The sequence below is a fragment of the Lathamus discolor genome, chromosome 8 (assembly GCF_037157495.1).
Source record: "Lathamus discolor isolate bLatDis1 chromosome 8, bLatDis1.hap1, whole genome shotgun sequence".
In the NCBI taxonomy this organism is placed as follows: Eukaryota; Metazoa; Chordata; class Aves; order Psittaciformes; family Psittacidae; genus Lathamus; species Lathamus discolor.
In genome coordinates this window covers 20,393,990-20,420,168 of record NC_088891.1, presented here as the reverse complement: position 1 = coordinate 20,420,168, position 26,179 = coordinate 20,393,990, and the positions used below count along the sequence as shown (strand labels likewise).

At 54.3% G+C, this 26,179-nt stretch overlaps 2 protein-coding genes and 1 long non-coding RNA gene across 7 annotated transcripts in view; all 3 read right to left on the bottom strand.

Moving 5' to 3' along the window:
- Window positions 1-14,870, bottom strand: part of SEMA7A (semaphorin 7A (JohnMiltonHagen blood group)) — a 31,472-nt gene extending 16,602 nt beyond the window's left edge. The window contains exons 1-2 of one of the 2 annotated variants that reach the window (XM_065688988.1): window positions 14,309-14,870; window positions 13,938-14,047 (exon numbers count right to left, since the gene is read on the bottom strand). Coding sequence is in view for 1 of the 2 variants with exons in the window: in XM_065688987.1 (XP_065545059.1) it covers window positions 8,349-8,460 (112 nt within the window). In the remaining variant the exon portion in view is untranslated. Of the gene's footprint in view, window positions 1-8,348; window positions 8,533-13,937; window positions 14,048-14,308 lie in introns of those variants that run through there. The other variant, XM_065688987.1, reaches the window with a different exon arrangement.
- LOC136019145 (uncharacterized) lies at window positions 128-2,787 on the bottom strand. Its single transcript, XR_010614755.1, has 2 exons — window positions 2,688-2,787; window positions 128-2,243 (listed from the first exon to the last, which is right to left on the bottom strand). It is a non-coding gene; the product is annotated as an uncharacterized LOC136019145 (long non-coding RNA).
- Window positions 14,871-19,612: 4,742 nt separating the features above from the next.
- Window positions 19,613-25,830, bottom strand: UBL7 (ubiquitin like 7). Of its 4 annotated transcripts, none has more exons than XM_065689012.1 (12): window positions 25,730-25,830; window positions 25,193-25,416; window positions 24,552-24,671; window positions 23,835-23,917; window positions 23,643-23,727; window positions 22,938-22,995; window positions 22,020-22,153; window positions 21,630-21,679; window positions 20,826-20,993; window positions 20,523-20,645; window positions 19,992-20,155; window positions 19,613-19,909 (listed from the first exon to the last, which is right to left on the bottom strand). In XM_065689012.1, exons 2-11 carry the CDS (start codon window positions 25,374-25,376, stop codon window positions 20,018-20,020), a joined length of 1,143 nt encoding a protein of 380 aa, XP_065545084.1. In that variant the 5' UTR covers window positions 25,377-25,416; window positions 25,730-25,830; the 3' UTR covers window positions 19,613-19,909; window positions 19,992-20,017. The 4 variants fall into 4 exon arrangements, with proteins under 4 accessions (XP_065545084.1, XP_065545085.1, XP_065545082.1 ...); XM_065689013.1 differs by having other exon boundaries at window positions 19,613-19,872; XM_065689010.1 differs by having other exon boundaries at window positions 19,613-20,155.
- Window positions 25,831-26,179: the final 349 nt, after the last annotated feature.

The following is a 26,179-nucleotide window of genomic DNA, read 5'->3' as shown; positions in this document are numbered from 1 at the left end:
CCACCAGCCTGGTGCTCCCCAGGAGGGGTTTGTGCGGCCTGCTTTCCCCCCTTGAACTCCCCTCTCACTTTCCTTTCAGGATGCTTGCAGGGACCCCCCCACCCCGAACTCCTCTGTGGTCCCCCACAAGTCAAAAGGCACTGGGGAGCAGCAGTGGAAAGCAGGCAGCCAGAGAGTGCTAAAACCCTCTCTTGTTGTAGTGGGACCATAGACACGTGCGATTCCTGCTCCTTAAAGCCCTCTCCTGGGGACCACGCAGCTCCCTGCCACGGGGAGACCCATACCCATGACAGCCAAAGGGCAGATGGGTCAAACCAGCCCTGGTTGGGCATCAGTCACCTCTTATGTCTTTCACAACCCCTCCCACCAGGGCAGGGAAGGGCAATGGCCAGGCAGGGCAGCAACAAGCAGCTGCCTTTGCTTTAGCCAAATGGTCCCACAAATGCATCCCTAGAGCATCCAGAAAGGATGGAGTAAGTCAAACAGTTTCCCAGGGAAGGCAAAGCGCTTTCTCATCGGTTCGGGGCGGGTAAAAGCACTGACTGGAATTTTTCCATGCCCTCCATCCTGCAGGAAATGCGGCTCAGTTCCCGAAAGCAGCACAGCTCAGAGCAAGGGCTGTGTGCTGCTCTCCTTTCTGTTATCCTTATCTGTGCCCTTCACACAGCAGAGCAGAGAACCCAGCACTGGGCAGCACGAGCAACCTGCAGGAGGCTGGAGAGGATGTGGGGGCCGTGTAGCCTGAAGGGGTGCTAAGGGGTGCATGCACTTGTGGGAACCCCAGAGCAGAGAGCACAGAGAGGGGACATGCAGCTGGGGAGCCCACATTACTCATACCCAGCCCTGATGCCTTACACATCTCTTTCCTCTTATCTGCAGCTCACAGCAAGTCAGAACAACGGGTTTTATCTGCTTGATATTTCGCATCCTGTCTCTCCCCCAAGACAGTTTGGAGACGAGCAGCATTTAATCATCTGCCAACAAACCTCACGCTATCCTTCCTCACACCCCTCCCCAGCTGCTTCCTACTCCCTCCAAGCACCCCTCTGAAGGAGAGAGCAAGGCCATGGGTATCTTATACCAGTAACACCTACATACAGGAGGACTTTTCCACCCTTGGCCAGCCGACATTCCCAGCTGCCTCCCTAGGATGCTGCTTGCCTTTTCCCTGCCTTCTTCCCCTGAAGACCCTGCCATCATGAGGTACTCATGTGACTGCTTTCTGCTGCCCTCGAGAGATCCCTGCCATCAACAGCAAAACGCTCCGGAGCAGAGGAAACAATTGAGCCTGCATTATTGGGGATCTATCCTACAAAAGCTCTCAGCTTGTGTGCAATCCAAATGCCCGGGAGCGTGGCGCTGGCACAGCGGAAAGGCTCAGCTCCCAGAGCAGGCTCTAACTAGACAAATATACTGTTTTAGAGTTACTGCAGAAGGCAAATATCCTGGCACATTCCTGATTTTCGCTCTATTTCTGGTAAGCTCCGGAGCGCCTTTGGCAGCAGGCAGCAGTATTCAGCACTGGGGTGAGCTAGGGCAGGAAGAATGAGGGGATAAAAAGCCCCTCTTGGTTTGGAAACCCAGCTGCTGGGCATGGGGATGCTGGCTCGAAAGCTCTTCTGAGAGCTATGCAGCCTATACCCCCTCTGTGAGGGGCCGCAGGGCCAGGGCCAGCATCAGTCCCCAGCGACAAAAGAGCCCCCCAACCTGCAGCGGGGAGGGAACGAGCCTTGAATTCAAAGCTTGTGCCACCACCAGGCAGGGCTTCGTGCACGCGGGCAGCGCTGCAGGGCTCCGCTCACGCTCCCAAGGCTCGAACCGGAGCGATTCCCACTCCAGGAACGATGGATTTCTGCTTTTGCAACACAAAAAGACCCCATGCCAGGCATGGCAGAGGTTTGTACGCATGCTAACACGTTACCAGTAGCCCCTGCCCTCCTCCTCCGTGCTCACCCCCCCCCCAATTATGCAGCACTGAAGCCTGTGCCACTGCAAGATGAGTCCAGAGGCTTTGATTTCACGGGTGCAGCTTGTCATCCAGCAGGTACGCTTCTCCCTAGCAGCCTGAAACCGAGCTGCTGGCTGCACCCTACCGATTGCGGGGGCTATATTTAGAGCCAGGTTTTGTTCCTTCCCAAAAGCCATTCTTCTGGAGATCCTAATGACAGTCCTGAGCTGCGCCGTGTTCCTGCCGGAAGCGGGGGAACTTCGGCCTGCGATTATGCTATTTCATCATATGGTCACTGGAAAACAGCAGAACAACAAAGGGATGGGTTTAGCAGCTGCCTCTCCCAGTGTGAAGGTCAGTTTCCAGAGACTGATTTATCACAAAAAGCCTGCCAGGATAAAAACTGCCCCAAGCACCTTTATGAGCATCCACCAGCAAAGCAGCCGCTCTCCCTTTTAGCTCCATTGGAGCCATCGCCCACCTCCCTGCTGCTGCTTAGGGCAGGGCAGCTGGAAACCTCTTCTCCCAGCGCAGGTGAGGATAAGCAGGAGGTGGGCACAGGGCAAGGGGAGTTCTGCAGTCCCCCGTGGAGCCTCTGCAGAGGTTTAAAGGTGGGAAGGAAGATCTGCAGCTCCGGAGCGAGCCTGACGTTTCAGTTCCCTATTGAAATCAGATGAGGCTATGCACGCAGCAAAGGGACTTCCTCATTAGATTGGGAAGGGCTCCGCTGCGCTCCTACCTGCTGCTGCAGGCTTCCCATCCCTGTGATGAGCGTGATAGGTCTCAGCCCCGCAGCTTTCCTGTCAGGGAGGAACACGCAGACCTTCCAGCACCCCCTTTCTGCCTGCTTGACCCACCCCCCTAAGCAGGAACCCACAAGATCCAGACTTCTCACACCCCTCCCCGCCTGCACCCTATGATTCTATAATTACTCAGCCTTGGAAAGCCAAACCACTTTGTTACGGTCATCTGAAACCAGACGCTTGCATCAGCCTTTCCAAAACTTGCCTTGATCCAAGACACGGGCAAACCCATGGCCGGGGGTGTTGGGAGCAGCCCAAGGGCCAGTGTCTGGGCTGGGAATGCCCACGCATTCCCCAAGGAAACTCCTGCAGCTCCTTCAGCTTGCGACAGCCTCTCCCTCGCAGTCCAGGCATGCCTGATAAAGGTGAACAGTTTAACCCAAGTGGGGTTACACTATTTAACTATTAAATAGTTCAAACTATCAACTGTGAAATAGCTGAACCCAAGTGGGTCATTAGATGTGGAGTCATCGCTGCAGAAGGCTGCTGACTCCAGCCACGAGGGTTCAAACTCTAGTTATAGCACTAGAGAAGCAAAGCTGTCATCAAGGGCAGCATCACGTTTATTACACAAAATCTGCTGCTCCAGACTTAAACTGCTCTGCAATTATAAGCAATGGGCAGAGATGCTTCCGCATTCAGCTCCTGTGGCACTCTTACAGCACTCCTCTGTCACACCAGACGCAGTCAGACACACAGCCTACTACACCGGGTGGAGCTGGGACTCAAAAGAGTGCCCAACAGGAGGAAAAAGTCCTATTCTTGGAGCAACCAAGAATAGCTGCACACCATAGGATGTAGGTGGCTGCAAAAGAAGCAATTTCATCCTTCTAACCCACCTTCCAGCCCTTTTCCTGCATACACGCTTCTTTAAAAAGCATCTTGTACTCGGGACTTTGATTTAGTTTGGCTTCAAGCACTTCGGCTCTGATTTAGTTTGGCTTCAAGCACTCCAGCTCTGATTTAGTTTGGCTTCAAGCACTCCGGCTCTGGTTTAGTTTGGCCTTGCTTTAAGACTACACCAACTCCAGATCACCTTCCCAGGCCAGTCCCCTGCACTTCTGACCCTGAGTCAGCCCCAGGGCTGGCACTTCGCCTCTGGCTCTTTCCCAGCCCTGTTTCAAGGCAGCAGCCACAACTTGGATGATTCTGCCCATCCCCGTTGTTGTTGTGTCGTGCTCTCGAACAGGAGGTGGCTGTGATTCACTCGCTGGGTTTGTTTGCTTTGTTTTTCCCTGTTCAATCTGCACAGAGGAAAAAATATTTGCCACCAACATTTTAGGAGAGCAGCATCCCCCACCCTGCGAAAAGGAGCCATCTGCAGGAAACAGCATTGCTGGGAAAGTGAGAAGCTTCCTCCTGGAAATGTCGACGCTCCGAGAGCTTCATGTGAAACTGTCCTAACAAAGATGCTTCACACCCGTGGGACCACGGGAGAAGACAGTGCTGCTGTCAGCGAGGAGTGAAGCTGGCGCTGGCATCGCAGCCCTGCAGCTTGCCACCATTCCCCACCAGTATGAGGCCGGACCCAGCTCTCTCCTTGCAGGATGCGGTGTCGCTGCTCCAGCGGGCACGGGGAGCTCCTAGAGGAGCCCCCGCAGCACTCGGAGGTGCTGGCACAGCTTTCCCAGGGCAAGGTGAGCTTGGCAGAGCCAAGGAGCTATTGCAGGCAGCTTCCAGGAGCTGCCGTGTCAACACCCCCGTGACCCAGGGCAGGCTGCAGGCAGCTGACCCAGCCCAAACCCAAGTGCTTCTTTCCCCCTTACGGGAGCTGTGAGCTCCACACCAGCTCAGAACCTGTCCTCCCTTCCAGCTTCATCTGTCAGTGAGCAACAGGAGAAGAATTAAACTGGCCCCGTCCTACCCCAAGGTGTAAATGCAGCAGGCAGTGAGAGAAGGGCTGTGAGTTTGTCTCACTCTATGCATGAGTAAACAGGGACATAACAACCTAAAGCATGGCAGTAGCTAAAAATTCCTCCTGTGCAGCACCAAAGGCCCCAGGCTACAGCGGCCTGACCCAGCCCTGAGGCTGCTCACGGTCCTCCCTGTGCTCCTCTGCTCCCCTCATGCTCGGTGACTTTCCGGTCAGGAGACAGCGAGGCTGGGATGCCGCATCCCGCTCCATACAGAGGGGCTGTATCCTCCCAGCCCCGGGACACGGCTGTCTCCAGCTCTGCAGAGTAAACACCATCCCTGCTGACATCCGTGTGGGATGTGAATGCACCTTCTCCAAAGCAAAGCCCAGCTGGTCAGTGTTGAGTCAGGAGAATACACAGAGGCAGGGGGAGGATGGGAATAAAAGGGAAGAGAAGCAAGAACATGGTGTGCAAGGTTGAAGCACTCGCTTCTGCACCAGGCTGCTACGGCTGAACTCCCTCCCACTCTGCAGATCTCACAGGGAACTTGCCGTCTCCAATCTGCCTTCATTAGGACACTGGGGAGGGGAATGGCCAGGAGAGACCCGGCCCCAGCTGCGTGCTGGGCCAGCTGCAGAGCGGAATGGGGACAAGGACCTTGTCGGTGAAAAGGACCTTGAGAGCTTTAGCTACGACCAGAGGTCCGGAGCTGCCCTCAGCCCACTGCTCCCTGTGTCCTCCTCCTAGGAGGAAGAAATCCTGCAGAGTGAGATGCGCTCTCAAGTAAGTGATTACCCAGCCCCGAGGGCTGCCCACCCGTGCTGGGGGCTCCAGCGGTCCCTTCGGGCACGTGTTGAAACCGGGCTGATCCTGGGGGAAAGCACACCCCTTCCTCACCTCCTCATGGCCTGAGGTGCCAGGGAGGCAAAGGAAAAGCAGGACAGCAGCCCCGGCCTCGGCGCTTGGCTCTGTACACGCTTTGTACATGCTACTTTATACCTAGAAAGGCACATTTGCAGGACACGGTGCTCCAGTTTCTCACTGCCCTGGCCCCACACCACATCCAAATGCCCAGGACTGTGACATTCCTTCAGTACAGAAGCTCCATGCACCAAGTCAGCCTGACTCTGCTTCTTTGCCTTCAGACCTGAGCTCAGGTTGTGCCACCTAAACCCAGCTGCATTTTCTTGCCAGCTCCCCACGTCCCATCACCTATTTCCCGCTGTGAAACCAGACAATAAGGGACCATGGGGCAATGCATCAGAGCGGTTCAGGGTGCTTGCAGCCAGGCCAGGGTGCTGGGGAGGAGAGCAAGGCTGCGGGATGGAAGGGCCGCTGCAGCTTTGCCCAGCACCAAGGTCCCCCTCCCCAATAGCACTGCAGTGCAAGGACAGAACCCCTCACATGCACTGTTCGCTCCTGGAGGAGCCTCTCCCTTCACTCGCAGGGCTGTAGCATCTCAAGGTGTCACTGCTGAGGCTGTGCCATACCTGGTGCTACTGATGGGCTGTGGCGTGTAAGAGACTGAAAGACACGAAGAGCTGCCAGCGCCTGCAGAGCCCAGGGCCAAGGCCGGCGCTGCACCACTGCAAAGGCAATGAGCACCCATGCAGACAGCCCTGATCGCTGCTCTTCCCCATCAGCTCCCAGCACCCAGGAGCAGGGCTGAAGCAGCAAACCAAGCCCTGCAGCCTTGTCACCCCAGGGCAAGAGATTAGCCTGCCTACTTGGATGCACACAGCAGCAATGTGCTGACCTGCAGGTTTTGCTTTGCACTATGTCTGCAGGATTAGAGAAGTTAGAAGGCACCCTGGCAGCCACAGCATCCCCTCTGCCCCTGAGCCATCGCTTCACCCTCCTCTCTGCCCTACTCCTCACCCACGGACCCTATTCCTGAAGGGCGGAGGTTACAGCAAGCAGAATGTGATCTGTTAAATAGGACACAGGACTGCCAGTAACGAGTGTGCCACACAGCTACGCCTGATACCTCCCTAATTGAAATCCCTCTTGGCCTGTGTCCCAGCTAAGCTCTTAAAAGACAGAAGCAGAGATGAGCACAAGCTGATCCCCTTGCAGGGAAGCGTCCTAACACTAATTGGCTTCAGTGTGTCTCAGTGACAGATTCTCCTTGTGTTCAGTGTCGGGAAAGCCACCCTCTGATTCTGGGAAAGGCCAGACTGCCAGTGCCTGAAAGGACTGCAGGAAACCTGGAGAGGGGCTTTGGGCAAGGGCCTGTAGGGACAGGCCAAGGGGAATGGCTTGAACCTGCCCGAGGGGAGACTGAGATGAGCTCTTAGGCAGAAGCTCTTCCCTGTGAGGGTGCTGAGGCGCTGGCACAGGGTGCCCAGAGAAGCTGCGGCTGCCCCATCCCTGGCAGTGCTCAAGGCCAGGTTGGACACAGGGGCTTGGAGCAAGCTGCTCCAGTGGAAGGGGTCCCTGCCCGTGGCAGGGGTTGGAGCTGGATGAGCTTTAAGGTCCCTTCAACCCAAACCCTCCTGGGACTCTATGCCCCTACTCCACGTGCACGGCAAGCACAGCCCATGGAGACAGGTTCAAACCAACCACTTGAACCCTCTCTCACCCCTCAGCACAGTTTCACTCCAGGACAGTCATTTCCAACCACACCAGCACCCAGCAATTCAACTTCCCCCCTTCTTTCCTGTAAGCAGGGCAGGGGAAATAATCTATGGAGAAACGCATGACCCCCATCCTCTGTCCAGTCTCAGGCTGTGCCTTTCCCCACCTCGCATCCCCTTTTCTGAGCCGCTTCATTTGCCAGCAGATAAAACAAGCGACACAATCCCAGGAGCAGCCCTTCCCTGCTCTGCCTGTCCCCTTTGTGTGCAGAGGGGACACCCCTGAGCCAGGCACCCACCGCCCTCCACCCGCCCGCAGCGCTGGGCCTGCAGGGAAAGGGCATCCTCAGGAACAGCAGAGTAACAGATGGCCCAGCATAAACCACGGGAAATTGGGGTCCTCTGAAGTTGTCAGCGAACGGGGGAGACAGAGGAGCTGTTGTACTGCAGAGCAGCGTGAGAGCCGCAGCTCAGCTCCTCGCGGCTTAACAACCACCAGCACCCCGGGGACAAGACGGGGGCTTTTGTTAAAGCTTCCCTAGAGGGGATGGATCCAAAAGCTTGGAAGAGATGCGATAAAAGCAGCCAGCGGTCGCCTGCTCTTTTCAACAGCCGAAGCCTGGGCTGTCCTCTAAGCTTGCTGCTTGAAAACAGGTCTTTGTTCAGCTCGAGCTTAGAGCAGAGCTGGTTCTAAGTCCTTGCGTGCCGTTTCACATGTATATATTTTGTCAGAGAATAGAGATCTTGGGCAAATATTTACTCGCTGAACTCAATGCTAAGTGCAGCAGATGAATAGGAAATTAACTGCAGGCTGCAAGCACACTTCATTTCTCTCTGCAAGTTCGAGGGAACGGTTACTGTGGCTGCTTCAGGGCTTTCACAGCCTTCCCTAGACCCGGCTTGTGGGAAAACGCATTGAGAATAGGAAAAGAAAAGGACTCAGCAGGAACACGGCTCCAAAAACCCAATTCAAAGCGCTCGAGGGAGGCAGAAGCCCCTTCCCGAGACCACAGCGTGTGTTAATGGAGGCCAAAAGTCTCCCCGAAGGGACAAAGGGAAGGAAAAGCCCAACTCTGCTCCAAAGGCACAGGTAGAACCCCGCGGCGCAGGGAGCAGCTGGCAAGCTGCACCCAGCGCTGCCGCAGCCCCGCACCGCGGCACTCACCTTGGGGAGCTGCGATGATCCTGGGGTTCACCTTGGAGCGCCCCGCTGCCCAGCCGCACAGCAGGCAGCCCCACAGGGCCAGCGCCAGCCCCACCGGCCGCCTCCTGCCCATCGCGAGCTGCCGAGCGAGCAGCGAGCCCCGGCTTGCGAGCCTGACAACTGCAGCGCTGCCTCTGCGAGACAGCCAATAGATGGGGGCAGAGGGGCGGGACTCCTCCTACAACCGCCTTATAAAGGACCCCGAGCGGCTCAGCACCTGGCTTTGTGCAGGCTTTGATGGGGGTTTTGGTCCTTCCTGCTTATCCCCCCCCTCTTCTTCTGTAAGGGGAAGGTGGGAGTCTGATGGCTTTGCCCACGTTGGGGCTCTTCAGCAAAGGTGCAGCTGGCCCAAGGCTTGCAAACAACTTACCCACATATGCAAGAGGAATATTAAGGCAGATACAAGGCAAAGAATGCAGATAATGTGCGTTGAAGAAGTCAACAGCAGGCAAGGGTACAGAGACAGATAACAAAGAACTACCGCTCCCAGTCATTAAACGGAACGCGGAGGCCGGAAAGTCCTGCCCCAATATTAACAAGGCTGCAGGAACCACTTGCTAGGATAAGACCCCCCTCTGCCACCAGAAGGATGCAGCAAGGCTGCAGCACATCTTGTGTGCCAGCTCTCTTCCTGTTCCTGCCACCAGAATAGCAAAGGGCCACTCCTAGCGAAGCCAAATACTGCCCAACTCTGTTCATCATGAGAAGTCAGGAAGACTACGAGACAAACAGCAGGGATGTGGTGATGACTGTGTCCTGCATCCGGAGTCACAACCGCCTTGCCAGACCAGCCAAACTCATGCTTGGGAGTGTTGGAGTGAGCTGGGGTGAAGAAATCACCCCCTTTCCTAAGATCCTGCCTTTTGCCTTGTGATGCTGCTGTCCTCCCACAGGACAGGGTGCTGAGGGGCTGGCCTGCCCCAGGGCCGTGGCACCAGCCTTTGGAAAGTCACTTTGCTTTGCCAAACCTCCCCATCCTCCCGAGTGCCCATCAGGAGGCTGGGAAGAGCCGATCTGAAGCACTGTGAGGTTTGCTAATGAGAAGAGCAGGGAATTACGTGCAAGGAAAGCCAGGTTGGACGTGAGCAGAATAGGAGAACCCCATGGGGAACTGGGAAGGCTGAGAGAGACGCAGCTGCACTCTTTAAAGTTGGTATTGAAGCATTGAAGCTAGAGCCAGGACTGCTGTGCTCCTGCAGATGAACAGTGGCAGGGCGAGGGGGGCAGTTTGGAGGAAGCAAGAAACTAATGAGGCAGCTAATGGTGAATTTTAAGGACCCACAGGAATTCCCCCATCAACTTGAAACACAGGGTTTCATCTTTCCCTTTAAGCAAGCATCTGCTCGGGTAATAACAGGATGGTAACACAGGGAGCATTCTGCTTTCTCACTTTCAGCCATGGTAAGTCCCGGCCTTGAATCACTTTGTGTTCTTGCTCACCTTGAAACAACTGCCCCTTTCCCCCCCCAGAGGCGGCCCCATTGCTCCCAGAGGTGCTAAACCCCGTTATCACTCATTTTCTTGCAGAGGAGCCTTCCAAAACCCCATCTCATTCATTCAGACGCTTCCACAGTCAAGGGTGACAAAGAAACATCATTTGTACATCAACAGCCTGAGCCACGCAGCCCGTGCTGGCTCCGTCAGAAACACAGGACTTAGCATTCTGCACCACCCCAAATTTGGGCTCCACTATGAGAGCTGCATACGTTACGATCTGCTTTGCCTTTTATGACACGACGCAGCTGGTGGGCTGGGAAATGGGCTTTCAACTCCCACTCTTGACTGAGTTGCCAACTGGAAACACAGAAGGGTTCTGATCAGAGCTGAACGAGGAGTTTCTGCCTCATTAGAACAGTAAATCCTTTGCTTTTCCCTCTTCCTCTGCCCCCATCGAAACCAGCTGGGCACTCTGCATGGTTTGCTTTCAGGGGTGCTTTTCTTCCTACCTACAGCTAAACACAGTGCTCCTGTGTGTAAAATTCAGCTTCAAACTGCCCGAAGACTTTGGAAGCATTCGGCTCTGGGCTCTTTCGACTTCGCCACGAGATCACTCCATCTCCTAGACCAGGAGCTGAGCCACCCCATGAATATAGCTGTATCATGGCCCTGGATGCAGAACGATGCTGTAGCATCATCTCCTGAGACTCAGGAGGCAGCCTGGTGCCTAAACATGAAAGACAAAGCTGCGTGAGTTCACTGCCTGCAGCTCAGCAGAGGAGCCTGCAGCAGGGGAGGAAAAAGTGAGCGGTGGAACATGAAAATACACAGGAACATCCCACCCAAAGCAGCGGTTACAGCTCTTCAAATGAAGGGGGTGCACCAAAGCTGAGCTTTCACCCACTGCTGCCTCCAGAAGCTACAGCTCCCCTTAGTGTCCTTTCTCCTCCCCACAAGCCCCTTCAGGGCAGCAGCAGCATGAGCCTGACTCCAGCTGCAGAAACATCAGGACAACATTGGCAAAGCAACTCCAACAGCTGGGCAACATCTGCAGGGTCCAGTGGCAGAGTGGGAGAAGAGCCCACCACGAGTCCTTCCCACAGGCCGGGCTGTCCCGCAGCACACACAGCACAGTGCAATGCTCACACAGTGCTCCCAAGCCCACCCTGTGCGCTTGGGAAGAGCCTAGAGCTGACGTCAGGGTTGCTCCAACCCTGTCCCAGTTTGCAGGAGGTGCTGGGCACAGAACAGGGCCCTGAATACACACCAAAACCTGCTGTGCATTGACTACACACCCACCCAAAGCAGGCAAGGGCTCTTGTGAGAGAGTCTGTTTGCTCAGCCACATCCCATGTCCTCCACTAGCCAACGAGTGTTGACACAAGCAATGCGATTCCAGGCACAGCCCCTCCTGCAGAGGTTTCCATCTGCTTCCCTCAAGTATCAGAACTTCCACAGTGCAACTTATGTGCAGCTTTTTCCAGATCACGCTGCTTGGTTCCAACACGGATGAGGAGCAGCTTTCCTCGAGGAACCTGGGAAAAGCATCAAGCACAGATTTTCCTCGGGAGGAACAGTTCTATTCATCACTGCAGACAGGCTGCTGGATGTTTGTGGTCCAGGCAGTGCTACTGTTATGAAACCTCCCTTTTTACTTGACATCTTCTCATTAGAGAGGAGCTGAACACCTTGTCAATGACAGGAGCAGTGGGGCTGAGCACCCTCAGCAAGCGTGCTGATGAACCGAGCTGTGTGGTGCAGTGACACGCTGGAAGGGATGGGATCCAGAGGGACCTGGAGAGATGGGACCATGTGAACCTCATGGAGTTCAACAAGGGCAAGGGCAAGGTCCTGACCCTGGGGCAGGGCAATCCCAGCACAAACAGAGGCTGGGGGAGTCTGGAGGGAGCAGCCCTGAGGAGCAGGACTTGGGGGTGTTGGGTGAGGAGCAGCTCCCCATGACCCGGCCTCAGTGTGCGCTTGAGCCCAGAACCCCCCCGTGTGCTGGGCTGCACCCCCAGAGCGTGAGCAGCAGCTCAGGGAGGGGATCCTGCGCCTCTGCTGTGCTCTGCAGAGACCCCCCCTGCAGCCCTGCTCCAGCTCTGGGACAGCAGCACAAGAGGGACGTGGAGCTGCTGGAGCGAGGCCAGAGGAGGCCATGGGGATGCTGCGAGGGCTGGAGCAGCTCTGCTCTGGAGCCAGGCTGAGAGAGCTGGGCTGGGGCAGCCTGGACAAGAGAAGGCTCCTGAAGGGGAGACCTGAGAGCAGCTCCAGTGCCTAAAGGGGCTGCAGGGAACCTGGAGAGGGGCTTGGGACAAGGGCCTGTAGGGACAGGCCAAGGGGAATGGCTTTAACCTGCCCGAGGGGAGACTGAGATGAGCTCTTAGGCAGAAGCTCTTCCCTGTGAGGGTGCTGAGGCGCTGGCACAGGGTGCCCAGAGAAGCTGTGGCTGCCCCATCCCTGGCAGTGCTCAAGGCCAGGTTGGACACAGGGGCTTGGAGCAAGCTGCTCCAGTGGAAGGGGTCCGTGCCTGTGGCAGGGGTTGGAGCTGGATGAGCTTTAAGCTCTCTTCCTACACAAACCTTTCCAAGATTATTCACAAGAACATAGCAATTACCTTGTGCTGACCCCAGGCCAGGAATGTGACCCTGGCAAACAAACAGTAGAAGTGACGGGTTTGAACACAGACCAGTCTTCCATGGAAAGAAAAACATCAACACCACAAGCACTGCAATAGCCAGGCAACATCTTTCCTCTGTTGTGTCTTCTCCTCCAGAACCAGACAAGCACACCTCAATCTTTGGCTGCTATCAGCGATGGCAGCCTCAGATGATGCAAAGAGACCTTTCTGAACACGGCACAAGGGGCTGAGGATGCTCACCAGGCCTGTCATGCCACGTGTGCATGTGCTTCCATAGTCCCTCCTGAGATAACACTGTGAGACTGCAATTGTGACACAGAGCATGAGAAATCCTCTGGGACACTGCTGCAGGATGGGCTGATGTCCCATGAGGCTGGGACCTGAGTACAGGGCTTTAGAAGATCAGAGCATCTATGTCTTACCCCTTGCATTATGCCTTCAGGAACAAGTTGATTTACAAGCACGGAATTGAGAGGAAAAGAGCAAAATTCTACTCCCTATTTCTTTCGGCACTGACCAACAGGTCTTCCAGATGACAAAGTGAGGTGGGAAGGAAGCAAAGCAGATTATTTATCTGCAAGCTGCTGCATCCTGCTCCCAACCCCCAAATCCTCCTCCCTAGCTCACATCCCTTGCAGGACAGCACAGTAAACCTATTGCCCCAAGAAGCATCATTAAATATGTCAGAAGCCCCCGTGTGCTAAATGCCACCCCCAGGGCTTTAAAAGTGAGGCAGAGAAGGGGTGAAGGAATCATGTGCCCCTTTTTCTAGGTGACATGTTCTAGTGTGAGGCCTCCCTGCCCATGGTGGAGGGCTGGAACTGGACGATCTTTCAGGTCCTTTCCAACCCAAACCATTCTGTGATTCCATGGCCAAGGAAACCAGAGCCATCTCGGACTCTCCTTGGAGAGCAGCACAAACCCCCTCACTGGGACTCCCTTTCTCCAGTGCTTTCCCATCTGCTGCTGAGGGGAACCCTGGGGTCACCCCACCAGCACCTCCCAGCCCAGAGCTTCACAACAGCCATCGCAGGAGCTCACAGAGGCGCTGCCTGTGGGTAAACCACAAATCCAGCCCATCTAAATGACCCTCTTCATTAAGCACCTGTCTGCCTGGCAAACGCATTCACCTGAGTGCTCGTCACGTTAACAGCAGCACTGGCAATAGCTGTTCAGTGACAGCTTCCTGACAGAGCTGGAAAGCAGGCAAAGCAGATGCACACCCATGACACCGACAGCCAAACATGGGCACACCCCTCAGACACAGATGCCAAAGGCTTTAGGCGGTGTAATAAACCCCAATGCAGAGCCCAACATAGTTAAAAGGATGTTAAACCTAAAAAGAACAGCAATAAGTTGCTTTGTTGAGACTGACCCACCACAAGAGCTGCAGGTTGATATATTAATGCTGCACAGTGTGTCAGCTCTGGCTTCCTATTAAGGCTCAGCAGGCCAGGCTGTGTTCTGCTTACCTGGACCTCTCGGTGGCTCTTTTCCCAACTGCTGTGCTCCTCTGCTTCCTGCCAGGGCCTGGATTCCAGGGCAGCATCACCCAGTGCTGCAGAGCAGTCCCCACGCTCTCCTGTGGAACACTATGTTTCAGCAGTGGGCAAAACAGCCTCTTCAGCAACCCTGACTCCCACTCAATGGCCCTAAGAAAGGCCCAGCCCTGCCATCCCATAAGCAAGCTTATAAGCCCCCTTTCTCATCTCCATTAAACCCACACAGTCCTTGTGGTAAGACACAAGTTCAGGTTCACTCCCCAATCTGCTCGTCCATCCCCTGCCATAACATGGGTTGGAATTGAAGTTCACATTTTCCTCTAAGGAACTAAGCAAGTTACCTGGTCCTCAGGAAGCCACTTCAAACCGCTGCTGGGAAACGCGCCAGTGGAGTCTCTTACAAGCTCACCAGGCATGTTAAGATGAAGCTCAGGGAAGTAAACTACTTGAAAGAGATCACATTGACCTCGCAGTGTTTGAGTGCTTCCAGCAGCACTATCTGTCTCGCCAGGAAGGGAGAGGCAGCTCAGAAGTGGTCCATCTCCTGCTCCTCCTTCCCAGTTCAGCCCCTGCTGGCCAGCTCTCAGCCAAGTGACGCAGAAGGCAAGTGCCTGCAGATCAGCACTGTTCTTGGCTCTCAATCCAGAGCCTGTTTGGTGATACGAAGGCTCAGCACCACAGATGCGCTGGTTTCTCTTCCCATCAGATGCAGGAAGCTCTCCATCTCTCCCAGCAGGACAGTGGGAACAGCTCAGGAGCTTGGTTTTACCTTGAAAGTCTCAAAACTCTTGTAGAGGACACTGGCCTGGGTAGGAAAGAGCTGCCCTTCCTTGTGCAGGCTTCATGTCTGTTACCTGCTTCCTGTTTTTTCAGCATCCAAATCACTTCCATGCAACTCAACTGGGAAAGCCACAAGCAAGTAGGTCACAGACTGTTGGGAGGGGATGAAGAGAAGGATGAAAACATGCTGTGGAAAAAGAATAAATGGACATGAACTTGCTTGACCAGACACCAGCTGGCAGGATCCATGGGATGATTGAGTTATGTGTAACTGAAGATCCTCTGGGATCAAAGCATTTAATGCCAGGGAGTTACAGCTGAGAAAGGAATCCTGTGGAGACAGGACGGTAAACATTTCATCCCTTCTCTGGAATGGGGCCGTACCTAAAGCACTTTTACACAGGGTAAACAGTGTGGAGTCTGTCCTGCAGGATTCCAGAGCAACACTGCCACCAGCAACACTTTCTGCTTTAGCAAGAGCAATAGGTTCCTTCCTACTGTCCCTGTCACCCAGTGCTGCTTCAGTCCCAAAACCGAAACCTCAGAGCTTTCCAAGACCATCACCCCCTTCGGAGCGTGGCATCCCACAAGTTACCTGTGCCGCAGCCCCATGGCTGCCCATCTCCTTCCAGCTGCGGAACACGCTTGCGGGTCATGGGCTCTGAAGCTGTGGCCAAGCCACAGGACTCCTTGCTGCAGGGTACAGGGACACTACAAGTCTCTCTGGGTTTAAAGAAACAGGTTGTTTGGGTCTGTGGACTATAAACACCCCGTAGCTAGCTCTGAAAGCCTCTAAACCTCAGCCAACGGCATGCTGGAAAATCTCTTCCAGATGGATATTTCTCTGTTCACCCTGTTCTTACGTTTCTTCTGCAGCATCTGCTATTGGCCACTGCAGGAAGACAGGCTCTGATCCTACATAACCCATCTGATGCTTTTATCACTCCTCGAGTGGAACCCTGCAGCTCTGCAGCTTCCCCTCAAACTCAACAGCTAAGCTAATGCACGCTGCTGACCAAGTGGGCCACACTCTTAAGGCATCTTTTCCCCCCACCACTGAAATAAGAAGTCTCAAAGTGGTTTTGAGACAAGCATTCTGTGTGCTGGCACCCTGGAAATCACCTCAAGAGACTGTGTGGTCAGAAATGCTCCCCAAACTCCCTGTTCCCACCTTAAAAGCATTGGAGAGGGAGTTTGTTTCATGCTGTTTGAAGTTTCCAGGCTCAGTTCAAGAGGACTGGAGTCAGGAAGCTTCATGTTCAAAGCCAGTGGCTCAGCCATTGTCTTGGCTTCAAAGGGTAGAGCAGGGGATGTTTATCATCTTTCCTCTGACCTTTCCTTTTGCTTACCATACTCTCGAACACAAGGATCCTTGTAAGGCAGAACTGGAATTACACACACTGATTTAGAAACACTGGTTTACAAATATCAGAATATTATAAATATAACAGGAAATAGACATATTTTCATAGTGTGACATTTTTAGTACACTTCTGCTTTCACCAATAGTCATTTGCCTTAAAATCACACTGCTTTATTGTGATGAGCTCAGTGAGCATCACAAGGACAGTTCCTTAAAAGGATGCTTTGTGGCTAAAATCAGAGCTTCCCTCTTCTAAAGAAACACGTTGGTTCTTGCAAGGAAAGGGACTAAATCCCCCCTGGAGGCTGCCCTGTCCTTTGGGCTCTCACTTTATTCCTCATCAGTTGCCCCAATATCAGTAAAACCTTCCTCCTTCCTCCAAAGTTTGACTGAGAAAGAGGAAGATCAAGACTTCATTGCTGCAAAGGAAACAATAAAAGAGGGGTCCTGCTGCCCCCTCTTCCCTTGGTGAGACCATTTAGCTCATGGGATCAGCACAAAGCTAACAGAAGGAAAACCGAACAGGATTAGGTGTTTTTGACACTTTGGCATCCCCACAAGGACAAAGCTGAAAGCAGCCAGGAAACCACTGAGTCCTTTGCAAGGAAATCAAGCTGATGTTCAAGGGCTCTGCCAGACAAATTCCCTGCTACTGGATGTACCCTAGAAATCCTAAGGGAGATGCTGAGCACTGGAGAAAGGCACCTTCACCAGGCTTGTGAATCAGTGGCCACAATGGCATTGGGACGGATGGGCCTCTGGCTACTGCACATTGAGCTGGGCTTAAGTTGCTCTGCTGCCTTTTCCAGCTCAGGAATTGGCTCCTGTGCCAGGGTCCTTCAGGCAGGAGACACTAAGAGCCTCTGTTTGGCTGGGTGAGCAAGGAACACACATTTCTTCCCAAATCCTGAAGAATATGGGAGGATGAGGGGAAATCGCTCCAACACGGGTCATTTGGAGTCAGAAAGCAAGGCTGAAGAGCTAGAAACCTTGGCAGTTTGTGATCTGACCCAAGCACACCCACATCAGAGAGACTGTGCCTACAGTCACTACCTCAGGCATCAACTTCTGCTCCTGGGATAGGTTTTGCCTTTTGTGTTCACTTCACACATGGTTGTGAAAGCAGAAGATGGAGGTGGCAGTCACACAGGCTGCAGGACTGCAAAAGCCATCAGGATGTGAATGCTGGGACACTGTGCTCTGCCTCCATTTCATCCTTTGGCTGGAAATCCACCCCATCACACACACACAACACTGCTTTGCTGCTCATGGAGACAGTGAGCTCAGGACTGTCTTAGAGTAAAAAAGCCATCAGAGGTGGTCAAAGTAGAAAAGCAGAGCACATCTGGTTACAAACAACAAGGCTACAGGAGCACAAAGAGCTGCTGCCACTACCCCTGTACACACCCAGCTACTGCTTCCCATCACCTCACTGCAGGCAAAGAAGGAACTGACCCCAAAACTTCTTTTACGTCAGACCCAGAAAGTCCCTACTGCAAGTGCTTACACTGGGGAACTGTGCTCTGAGCTCCAAAGGTCAGCCAAGCACCTCCTAGTCTGCTCCTGCAGCAGTGTCAGTGATGCTTGGCTGGCGAACAGAGCGTGGCGGATGCAGGATGCACGTAAGTCCCAATGAGAATGGATGCACCTCTAACCCAAACCCAGAAGGACCAACCTAAGCTGGTGCAGGAGGAGGAGGGGAAGGTGTCAGGGCAGCAGCACCAGGGATGGAGCGCAAGGAACAGGCAGGAGTCAGCACATCACAACTTCCCTGCAGGAACACAGCGCTCGCCTTGCTGCTGCAGAGCCAGAGCTGAGGATCCCTGAGCTTCCATCCTCCTACAGGAGCTCCTGCAGCAAAGTTTCCCCTCCTCCTCCTCCTTTTTCTCCAGCACCAGCCCTGCAAGTGCCAGGCAGAGCCTCTCTTCCCATCCCTGTATCTCTAAATCTGCCTGGTTGCTGAGCATGTCTATTCTAGGCAGCCAAAGGCAGGCGAGATGAGGGAAGCGAAGCGCACGCAGCAGCCGCATCGTGAACAGCATCAGTGCCAAGTTCTGCACTGCTATAGCCAGTTCAGACAGAGAAGGTGGCTCATGTGGTGCTCCAAGCCAAGTATCACAATTTGCAAAAGAAATCAGGAAAAAGTTCTTTCTATTCAAAAGAGCCAGGCAACTCTCAATTATCTGGGACACAGGGAAAAGCAGAAATAGCCTTTATAAGGGAAGAATGTTAAATGTGGGTCAACAAAGTGATCAAACCCTAAAAACGAGCTCAGGACAGAAAAGAAATACCATTTTGGGACACCAATAACCCCAAGCTGAGGAATGACATGGAACAGCAAAGCAAACCAGTCCCCCTGCTCTCAAAGCAAGTCCTGCCAGCCCTGAGCAGGGCTGGGAGAGCCGGCCTGGGGCAGCAGCATCTGCAATACAGCTAATCCCGGGAGGATGGAGGGCTGACAGCAGGGCTTGTCCCCAGAGTGGAGAAGGGAGGGAGGATGCTGGGCAGATGCTGTGCACTCCCCCAGAAAAGCAAGGAGTGAAGGCACCAGGGATGGGGGCTAACGAATCAGTTTTCACCCATGTAAAATCAGAGCCATCATGTGGCCTGGGTGGGTGTATCAAATCAGGAAAGCTGGTTATGTCCATCACATCCTATCTCCTACATATTGAAAAATTAAAGCAGTCCCTCCCCTCCTGAGAGACTTAATCCTCTAGACAGGATTAAAGTCTATCAGTCAATGAGCTACCCCCTGGAGAGAACAACCCAGCATTTGCTGGGTGAGAGCTGAGATCCTATCAGCAAGCGCTTGGAGAGGAATTAGAGGGGAGCACAGGCAGCCTGAAGGTAGGAGAGCATTTTCCACTCTTAGCTTCCCTGCTAATGCATGATGGCATTCCAGGCAAACCAGCTCCCTCTTCCATGCCTTGTTAATCTCAATGATACAATCAGAGTGAAGCCTGGTCCAGCTCTGGCTCCTTTCAGTTCCCATTGACTGGAATTGTCTTTGCAGCTCAGGTCCTCAGGACCTCCAACACAGCCCCCAAGATGAGAAGACACTCTGCAGCCAGACTAACCTGTGGCAGTCACAAAGCACTTGTCCCAGGTCATTTAGCAGCATCTCACACTCTGACAACTGCCTCAACTCTCGTGATTCTCATTTACTCCTTTTATTGTCACCTCGTGGTGGCCATGACCTCCTGCACCTTGTTCTGAGCTTGCAGGACTCACCAGCCTCACCCAATACAACGCTCCAAGAGACGTGATGCTTCTCTGCAGCACCTTCTTGGAGCTCTAGCAGTTCTTTTGTGCTGGCTTAACTCCGGCAGGAGGCTGTGCAGGTCAGCTACACCCCAAGCACTGCTCTAACAGACACAGATACTCCGTTAGAGGAGTGCCCTCTGCTGACAGAACAGTCCTACAACAGGCGGAACATGGCTCTCCAGTTCCCTCCACGCCACAAGAACACAACCCAGGACAGATCACAACCCAAACAACAGGCAAGTGAATACAGTCCATTTAATACAGTTCAACACAGAGGGGCCACAACAGCACCACAAGATGGACAGAGGCACGTCAAGTGGGCAGGAATGAAACAACAGGCAGGAGAATAAGACTGCAGAACACCTCTCCAACACAGAGCCACCTCTTTCTCCATGCTGGACCAAGTCCTGAGGTCTTGTCTCTGGTGGCAAGGAGGAGGAGGAGGAAGAGGGGTATGTGGAGGAGCCGCCCTCACCCAAACAGGAGCACACTGCCCACCTGCAAGGAGAGGAGCAGCCACCTCAGCTGCTCCATGCTGGAGAGAGGAACAGAGTGCAGAGAAGTTTCAGCGCCAAGTCCCAGGGAAGGAATGTCAGAGCTGCCTCAGCACAACTCACCAGTGCAGCTTCTCCTGCCCGAGAAGCTAGGGAGCTCCACCAGCAAAGATGAGCTCCAGGGCAGCCTGAATGTCCCCTCCAGTGGCCTGCAGGGCTCGGAGGCTCAGCTCGTCATCATGGATGCCCATGTCTCGCAGCTGCTGAAGCTGTGGCTGCCACTGGCTCTACAAACAGGAAACAGAAGAAGTTAAGGGTAGGTACAAGTATCCAAGTGGAAAGAAACCAGTCTTCCCCACAGCCCACTCTTCCACGCTGCACTCTCCCACCTCTCTCAGGCTCACATGTGCAATGCTAAGTGTGCAAACAGCTCTTGAAAGCTCAAAGTTGTGCTGAAAACTCCCCAAATCCGCCACTTCCACCCAGTACTTGAGCACTGATCTATCCGGCCTCCTGCAAGAAGCACTTCTTTAGTGATGCCCCTTTCTGCTTTGCCTCAGGAGGCAGCAGGAAGAACCACTCCACCCTGCAACACTCAATGCAATACAGGCCTTTCTTTCATGGGCCGTGGAAGGAAGAGCCTGTGACACTGACCTGCAGGCTGGGCTGCCCCGAGGCTTGCAGAGCATGCTGTAAGGCCTGGCTGAAGAGGTCATTGGTGATGGGTGTTCCTGACTGGACACTGGATGACATCGGGGAGGTCCCAGAGGAATGACCCTAAGAGGAAGTAAGTTGTACACGAAGCAGAACACTTGGCACAGGAACCAGGGCCACAGCGCGATGCCTGCTGCATCTCCCATCGTGCTTACTGGAGCCCGTATAGAACTCAGCCCAGACCTGAGCAGGGTTTGCCCTGGTTGTGTGCCCCAGGAGGCCCTCCCAGTGCTGCCACGGTACCTGGGTGCCAGGAGTGGGTGTGTGGGAGCTGCTCTCTGGGGTGCTCGCCAGTGCCAGCGCGGTGGCCAGCTCACTCTGGGTGATGGGCCGTGGCCCAGCAGCCCCAGTGTAGCCAAGGGAAGCCGGGCGGGAACCAGAGGTGCTGCTGGATGGTGTGGATCTGGTGCTCTGCATGGAGGAAAAGGGAACAAAACCACCTCAGATGTTGGTGCCCATGTCCCAGGGACACCTGGCTGGTGTGCTCCTTCCCAGGGCTTCCTTTCCTACAATACTTGCAAGTCACAAGTGCAAAGCTTTTAAGAACTAACCATGGCAGAAAGGGATGTGCTTTTTCCCACAAACCTTTCACGGTATCATCCATCAGCTTAAAACCAAAGTGTTCTTAGCCTGTAACAAAGCAATTAGCTATTAACTGGCACTTTTTTGGCCTAAATGTGCAATTTCTCTTATAAAATACTTTGCCCTTTGGAAAGGAAAGTTCCCTATATTGCAGAAGGAGGGCAGGGACCAACACTCCCACCCTTCTCAGTCACACTCATCCATCATCCATGCACAATTCTCTGCATCAATCTGGGCATCAAGCTGAGGACAAGCGCTGTCCCAAGTTGTACTTCTGCATTGTTCTGTTGCGACCCTACCTCAGCACACAAGAAAATCCTACCATAAACAGCATCTAGGCACACCACAGTCTGTGTCTGTCTCCAGGATAGCCCTAGAGCGGCTTGTGATGTGCATGAAACAGGAAGAAAGAAAACCTTTAGAGGCTTTAAGGGCAAGTCCATTCCACCCCATCTGGCTGCTTACCTGGTGGAAGTCATCTTCATCATCAGAGAGACCTTCGAACAGAAAGCCACCTGCAACAGAAGGGAGAATCAGACAGAGAAAAGTCGGTGCTGGCAGGAATTGGACACCAGATGAGAATCTCACGGAGCCCTTGGCCACACAGCTAGGACAGCCCCAGCTAACACACTGCTTAGGACAGAGGCCTCAGCACCAGCAATTTCATGTGCAGCAGGTCAGTACCCAGCACCTGCACAAAACAGAGGCCACACACAGGACTCTCCTACAACAATCATCACACACACTTGGTTGGGAGAGGCCCTGAGGCCGACGTGTGTCAGTACAGCTTTGCCTGCGAACCCTGCAGCACATCCTTTCTGCAGGGTCCCCACTCAGGTGTGCGGCTGAACGTACCTGGCATGTCCCGGTAGGAGCCAGAGGACATGCCCCGGGAGGATGTGTCCGGGGCTGGGAGCGGGGTGCTGCCAGCCACCGAGTGCAGGACAAGGACAATGGCATTCACCAGGGCAGGGTGAGCTGGGATTAGCCTGGAGAGAGAGAGAATGAATTGTGGACACAGGGAAATGAGCAGCTCCACACCAGCCAAGACCCTCCAGCACAGCAGTGCCCAGCACTGCCCCACCACTGCTGCCTCTGCAGGGACAGCAAGACACCCCCCCACACTGCGCCACACAGCTAAAGCAGTTGGGGCTCCTTGATCGCACGCTGACCCTCCCATTGTAAGCATGTTCCCTATGCTCTCATAGGAGCAACTCTGTGCTGTGAGCGATCAGATCCAGGTTTGAACCTGGGTAGGACAAGGGGTGATAGGTTCAAACTGAAACAGGGGAAATTCAGGTTGGATATAAGCAAGTTCCTTACTATGAGGGTGCTGAGGCCCCGGCACAGGCTGCCCAAAGAAGTGGTGAATGCTCCGTCCCTGGCAGTGTTGAAGGCTAGGTTGGACAGAGCCTTGGGTGATGCAGTCTAGTGTGAGGTGTCCCTGCCCATGGCAGGTGGGTTGGAACTGGATGATCTTAAGGTCCTTTCCAACCCAAACCATTCTGTGATTCTAGGAACCCAAGATGATAACAGCCCCATATCCCACTAAATATCCTTTGGTTAATCCAACAGTGGAGGTAGATGTATATCAAAGTATCAGCTCCCTCTTTCCTGCTGCTGAGGAAGAAGTGTCCTATCCTGAATCTCTGACCTGGTGCATCTGCCTGGCAGGCAGGAGCAGAACTCTCCAGCCCACCCAAAGAGCCGCAGCCTATGCAACAGCACAACAAAGGCACTGCTTAGTCACTGTACCAGCTTACGTGAACTTACGTGTCCAGCATGTTGGGGTCTGCAAACACTGAAAAGAGATCCTTGTCCTGCAGGACTCCTGGGAGGGATGAGGAAACAAGACAAGAAGGAGACAGGATACAAGAAGCAGGAGCCAGTCAAACAGGAGCCATGGCAAACACCAGAAGAATTCATTGTTTTTCAGGAACTGAGTCACTGGCAGGCAGTGTAAATACTCTGTCATTGTTCTCCCCGAAGCATTTACGTCTTTCTGGAGAGACTCTGGAGCACAGCCACACACCCAAGGGATGGGGCTTTCCCAGATCCCACAGCCTGTGCTCCAGCACAGACAGCTCCACCTTAAGGGCAGGATTAAACCCGGCTCACTCCAGCCAGGCTGTGACTGCACCCCATAGTCCCCCTCCCTCACAGCAACGTGCCAAAAAGCCAAGTAACATCCAGGCCAGAAGAATCTGGATTTAATGAACACACTGCAGCAGGGAGGAAGCATCCATCCCCACTGCTCTCCTTTGGGCTCTTTTTGAAGCCATTACCCATCCCCAAACACTACCAACAGAGCACAGCCACAACAGACACAAGTAGGCACTGACTCTTAATGCTCCGCAAAGGGACCAACACGGCACTTTGTGCACAGAAAGGGAACTCTCCCTTTCCCGCAGCAGGACTTAAACACAGATTAACTTTATCTGGCTTTCCTCCGATCCTCTGGATCACATCTGGACTCACCCAAAGCAACAGGGTCACTACTGAGGCCGGGCGTAGCTACAATGATCTGATCCAGTGACTCCTTGTTCCCCAGCATCTTGAAGACCTGAGAAGAAATGAGAACAGATCAGCAGAGGCTCCACTGTGGGACCCTCCTCACAGAGAGAGCACAGACAAAAGGCACCAGCCAGCACAACGTGAGGCCCCACTCACTGCATCTCTGTAGGCAGGACTGCTGTGCAGGGCAGTGTGAAGCACCCGGAACTCCCGGACTGCTGCCACCTTATCCACAGGCTCTGAGGGAGGAAAAGCAGAACAAAACACAGTTCTCCCTCTGCCAGCCTTTTTTACGTGCCACTTCGATTTCAATAGCAGTGGCGATTCCTTAATGCCCCTGCATTCAGCTCACCCAGAGGCGAAGGGCCCAGGCTAATGACTGCCTCAGTACAGTTACCACAGCACAAGTCACTGCATTCTCAGCTTCCAGACATACAAAAATACATACATATGTCCTTCTACACACACGAAACGAGCTGTATTCAAGTGACAGCTCTAACCTAACTCATCTTATTCCACACACACACACACACACACATGCTCATCCCTCAAGCTGAGTAAGCAGTCGCTTTGCTCCTGGTTCTCTGGTAACACCCTAAAACTGATCATAGTCATTAAGGGATATTCACTGCCCACATTACATAGCTTAATCCTTAAGTCTCCCATCAGCAAGAAAACATAACTCCCTTTTGCTGCTGTTAGAGGTGGAGCGTTCCCCCCCAAAACGTGTTGATCAGTTCCTCCTGCACACCCCACATCAGCCTCCCAGAGACAACCGACAAGAGAAGCTGTTCCACGGTCACAAGGCGCCCACACTGAACATACAGCCAAGGAGATCTGAGCGGTACCCCAAAGTCTCCTCCTCCTCCTCACCTGGTTTCTGGTCAGGCTCAGGCCAGGACTTGCGCAGGACATGAACGGTGGAGCCCGACTGGATGCCATAAAAATCAAGTGTCTGGTCATCCCTCAGCTTACGGCCACAGTAGATCAGATCTAGGAGAGAGAAACACCCGAACAGAAATGTCTAAAGATGAACAACTAAAGTTAAACATCTCCAGCACGCTCAGAAAGGGCCTGGGGTCTTTAAATGAGGACTGCCTAGGGGTTACTGCTCCACATGTGTTGTGGTCAGCAGCACAGGGCTTCCCTAACATAGAGAAATCATGGAGCTGAGAGTCATAGAATGGGACTCTGTCACCTCCTTGAGAAGCGCCCACCCCTCCCACAGAGCTCACAAGGACACATTGCTGTTATGAAGTCAAAAGATGCCTTAACAAGAGCATCAGCACTGCAGGAGCACTATGATCCCAAGCAAACACCATCCATATCACAAGGCACTAAGGCCACGACGGCGCAGCAGAGGCTCTGGAACATGCCTTGACCCCCCACACTGCGCTCAGTCTTCCCACCGGCCCGACACCACAAAGCAGAAGGACATTTGTGCCCTGGCCGCAGTGAGGAGAGGAAGAGGTGACCCCGAGCAGCAGCAGGACACGGCACGTGGAGGCACCCACCGATGAGCTCGGGGTCCGGGACGGACTCCTGCAGCTTGCCGGTGATGAGCTGCTTGAGGTAGGAGATGCTGCACCCCCCGAGCGGGCACTCCCCCAGCTCCGTCTCTGGCAGGTGCAGGATGGATTTGGGAGCCAGGGGCTGATCCGCCAGCTTCACCGCGATGTGCCACTCGGGCAGCGCCATCGCAGCCTCCGCGCCGACCGCAGCCGCGCCAGCCTAGAACCTGCCAAGGAGGGCAACAAACCAAGGGGAGGCTGTGCGCCAACCGAGCAGCACACGGACAGCCTCCCCGCCCCGGGAGACGCCAACGGGAGGCCCGCACACCGCAGACACGCTGCCAGGTCCCACCTCTGCCTTAACCTGCGCTAAGAGGGGCGGCCCCGCCAGCCTCAGCACCCAAGCGGAGGAGGAAGCCAAGCGCAAGGCCCGGCTCTCCGCGCAGACAGCCCAATCCCTCCCTCCCTCCAGCCCCCGAACCCCCCATCTGCGGGCCCGGAGACCGGGAGCGAGGGGTCCGGGTGGCTCCCGCTGCTCACCCCCTCCGCGGCAGGACCCCGACCTGCGCTGCCCGCGGAGCCCCGGTATCCGCAGCCGCGGCGGAGCGGAAGTGCTGCGCGGTGCACGCTGGGAAACTGAGTCCGCCGGGACACGACGGACGCGCATCTCCCCTCCCATTAACAGCGCTGCCGGAGCCCGAGCCATCCCCTTCCCGCAGGGAAAGGGGCTCCTGTGGTCCCTAAAGCAGGCAGGAGCCTCCCCTGAGCCCCAGCCCCGTCTCCTGCTCCATCCTGTCACCCTCTCCCATAAAAGGAGACTCCAGTGCTGCTCCAGCCACCAAACACCGTGCCAGGGACGCAGCTTTTGGACAAGAAGAGCTGTTTGTGATCTAAAAAAGGCCAAGTTACCATGAAAGTACAAAGTGGAGCAAGAGCCACATCCCAGGCAAACTTTCCTCACTAACAGCTCTTAAAGTGGCACGAGTAAGA

What these genes read in the sequence shown, in the direction of transcription:
- UBL7 (XM_065689010.1), bottom strand. Translation starts at nt 25,376, where the DNA reads ATGGCGCTGCCCGAGTGGCACATCGCGGTGAAGCTGGCGGATCAGCCC. An exon ending in CTCCTACCGGGACATGCCAG is followed by an intron (nt 21,680 to 22,019) that starts GTACGTTCAGCC and finishes CTTCTGTTGCAG; the next exon opens with GTGGCTTTCTGTTCGAAGGT. An exon ending in CGGGGCAGCCCAGCCTGCAG is followed by an intron (nt 20,156 to 20,522) that starts GTCAGTGTCACA and finishes TCCTGTTTGTAG; the next exon opens with AGCCAGTGGCAGCCACAGCT.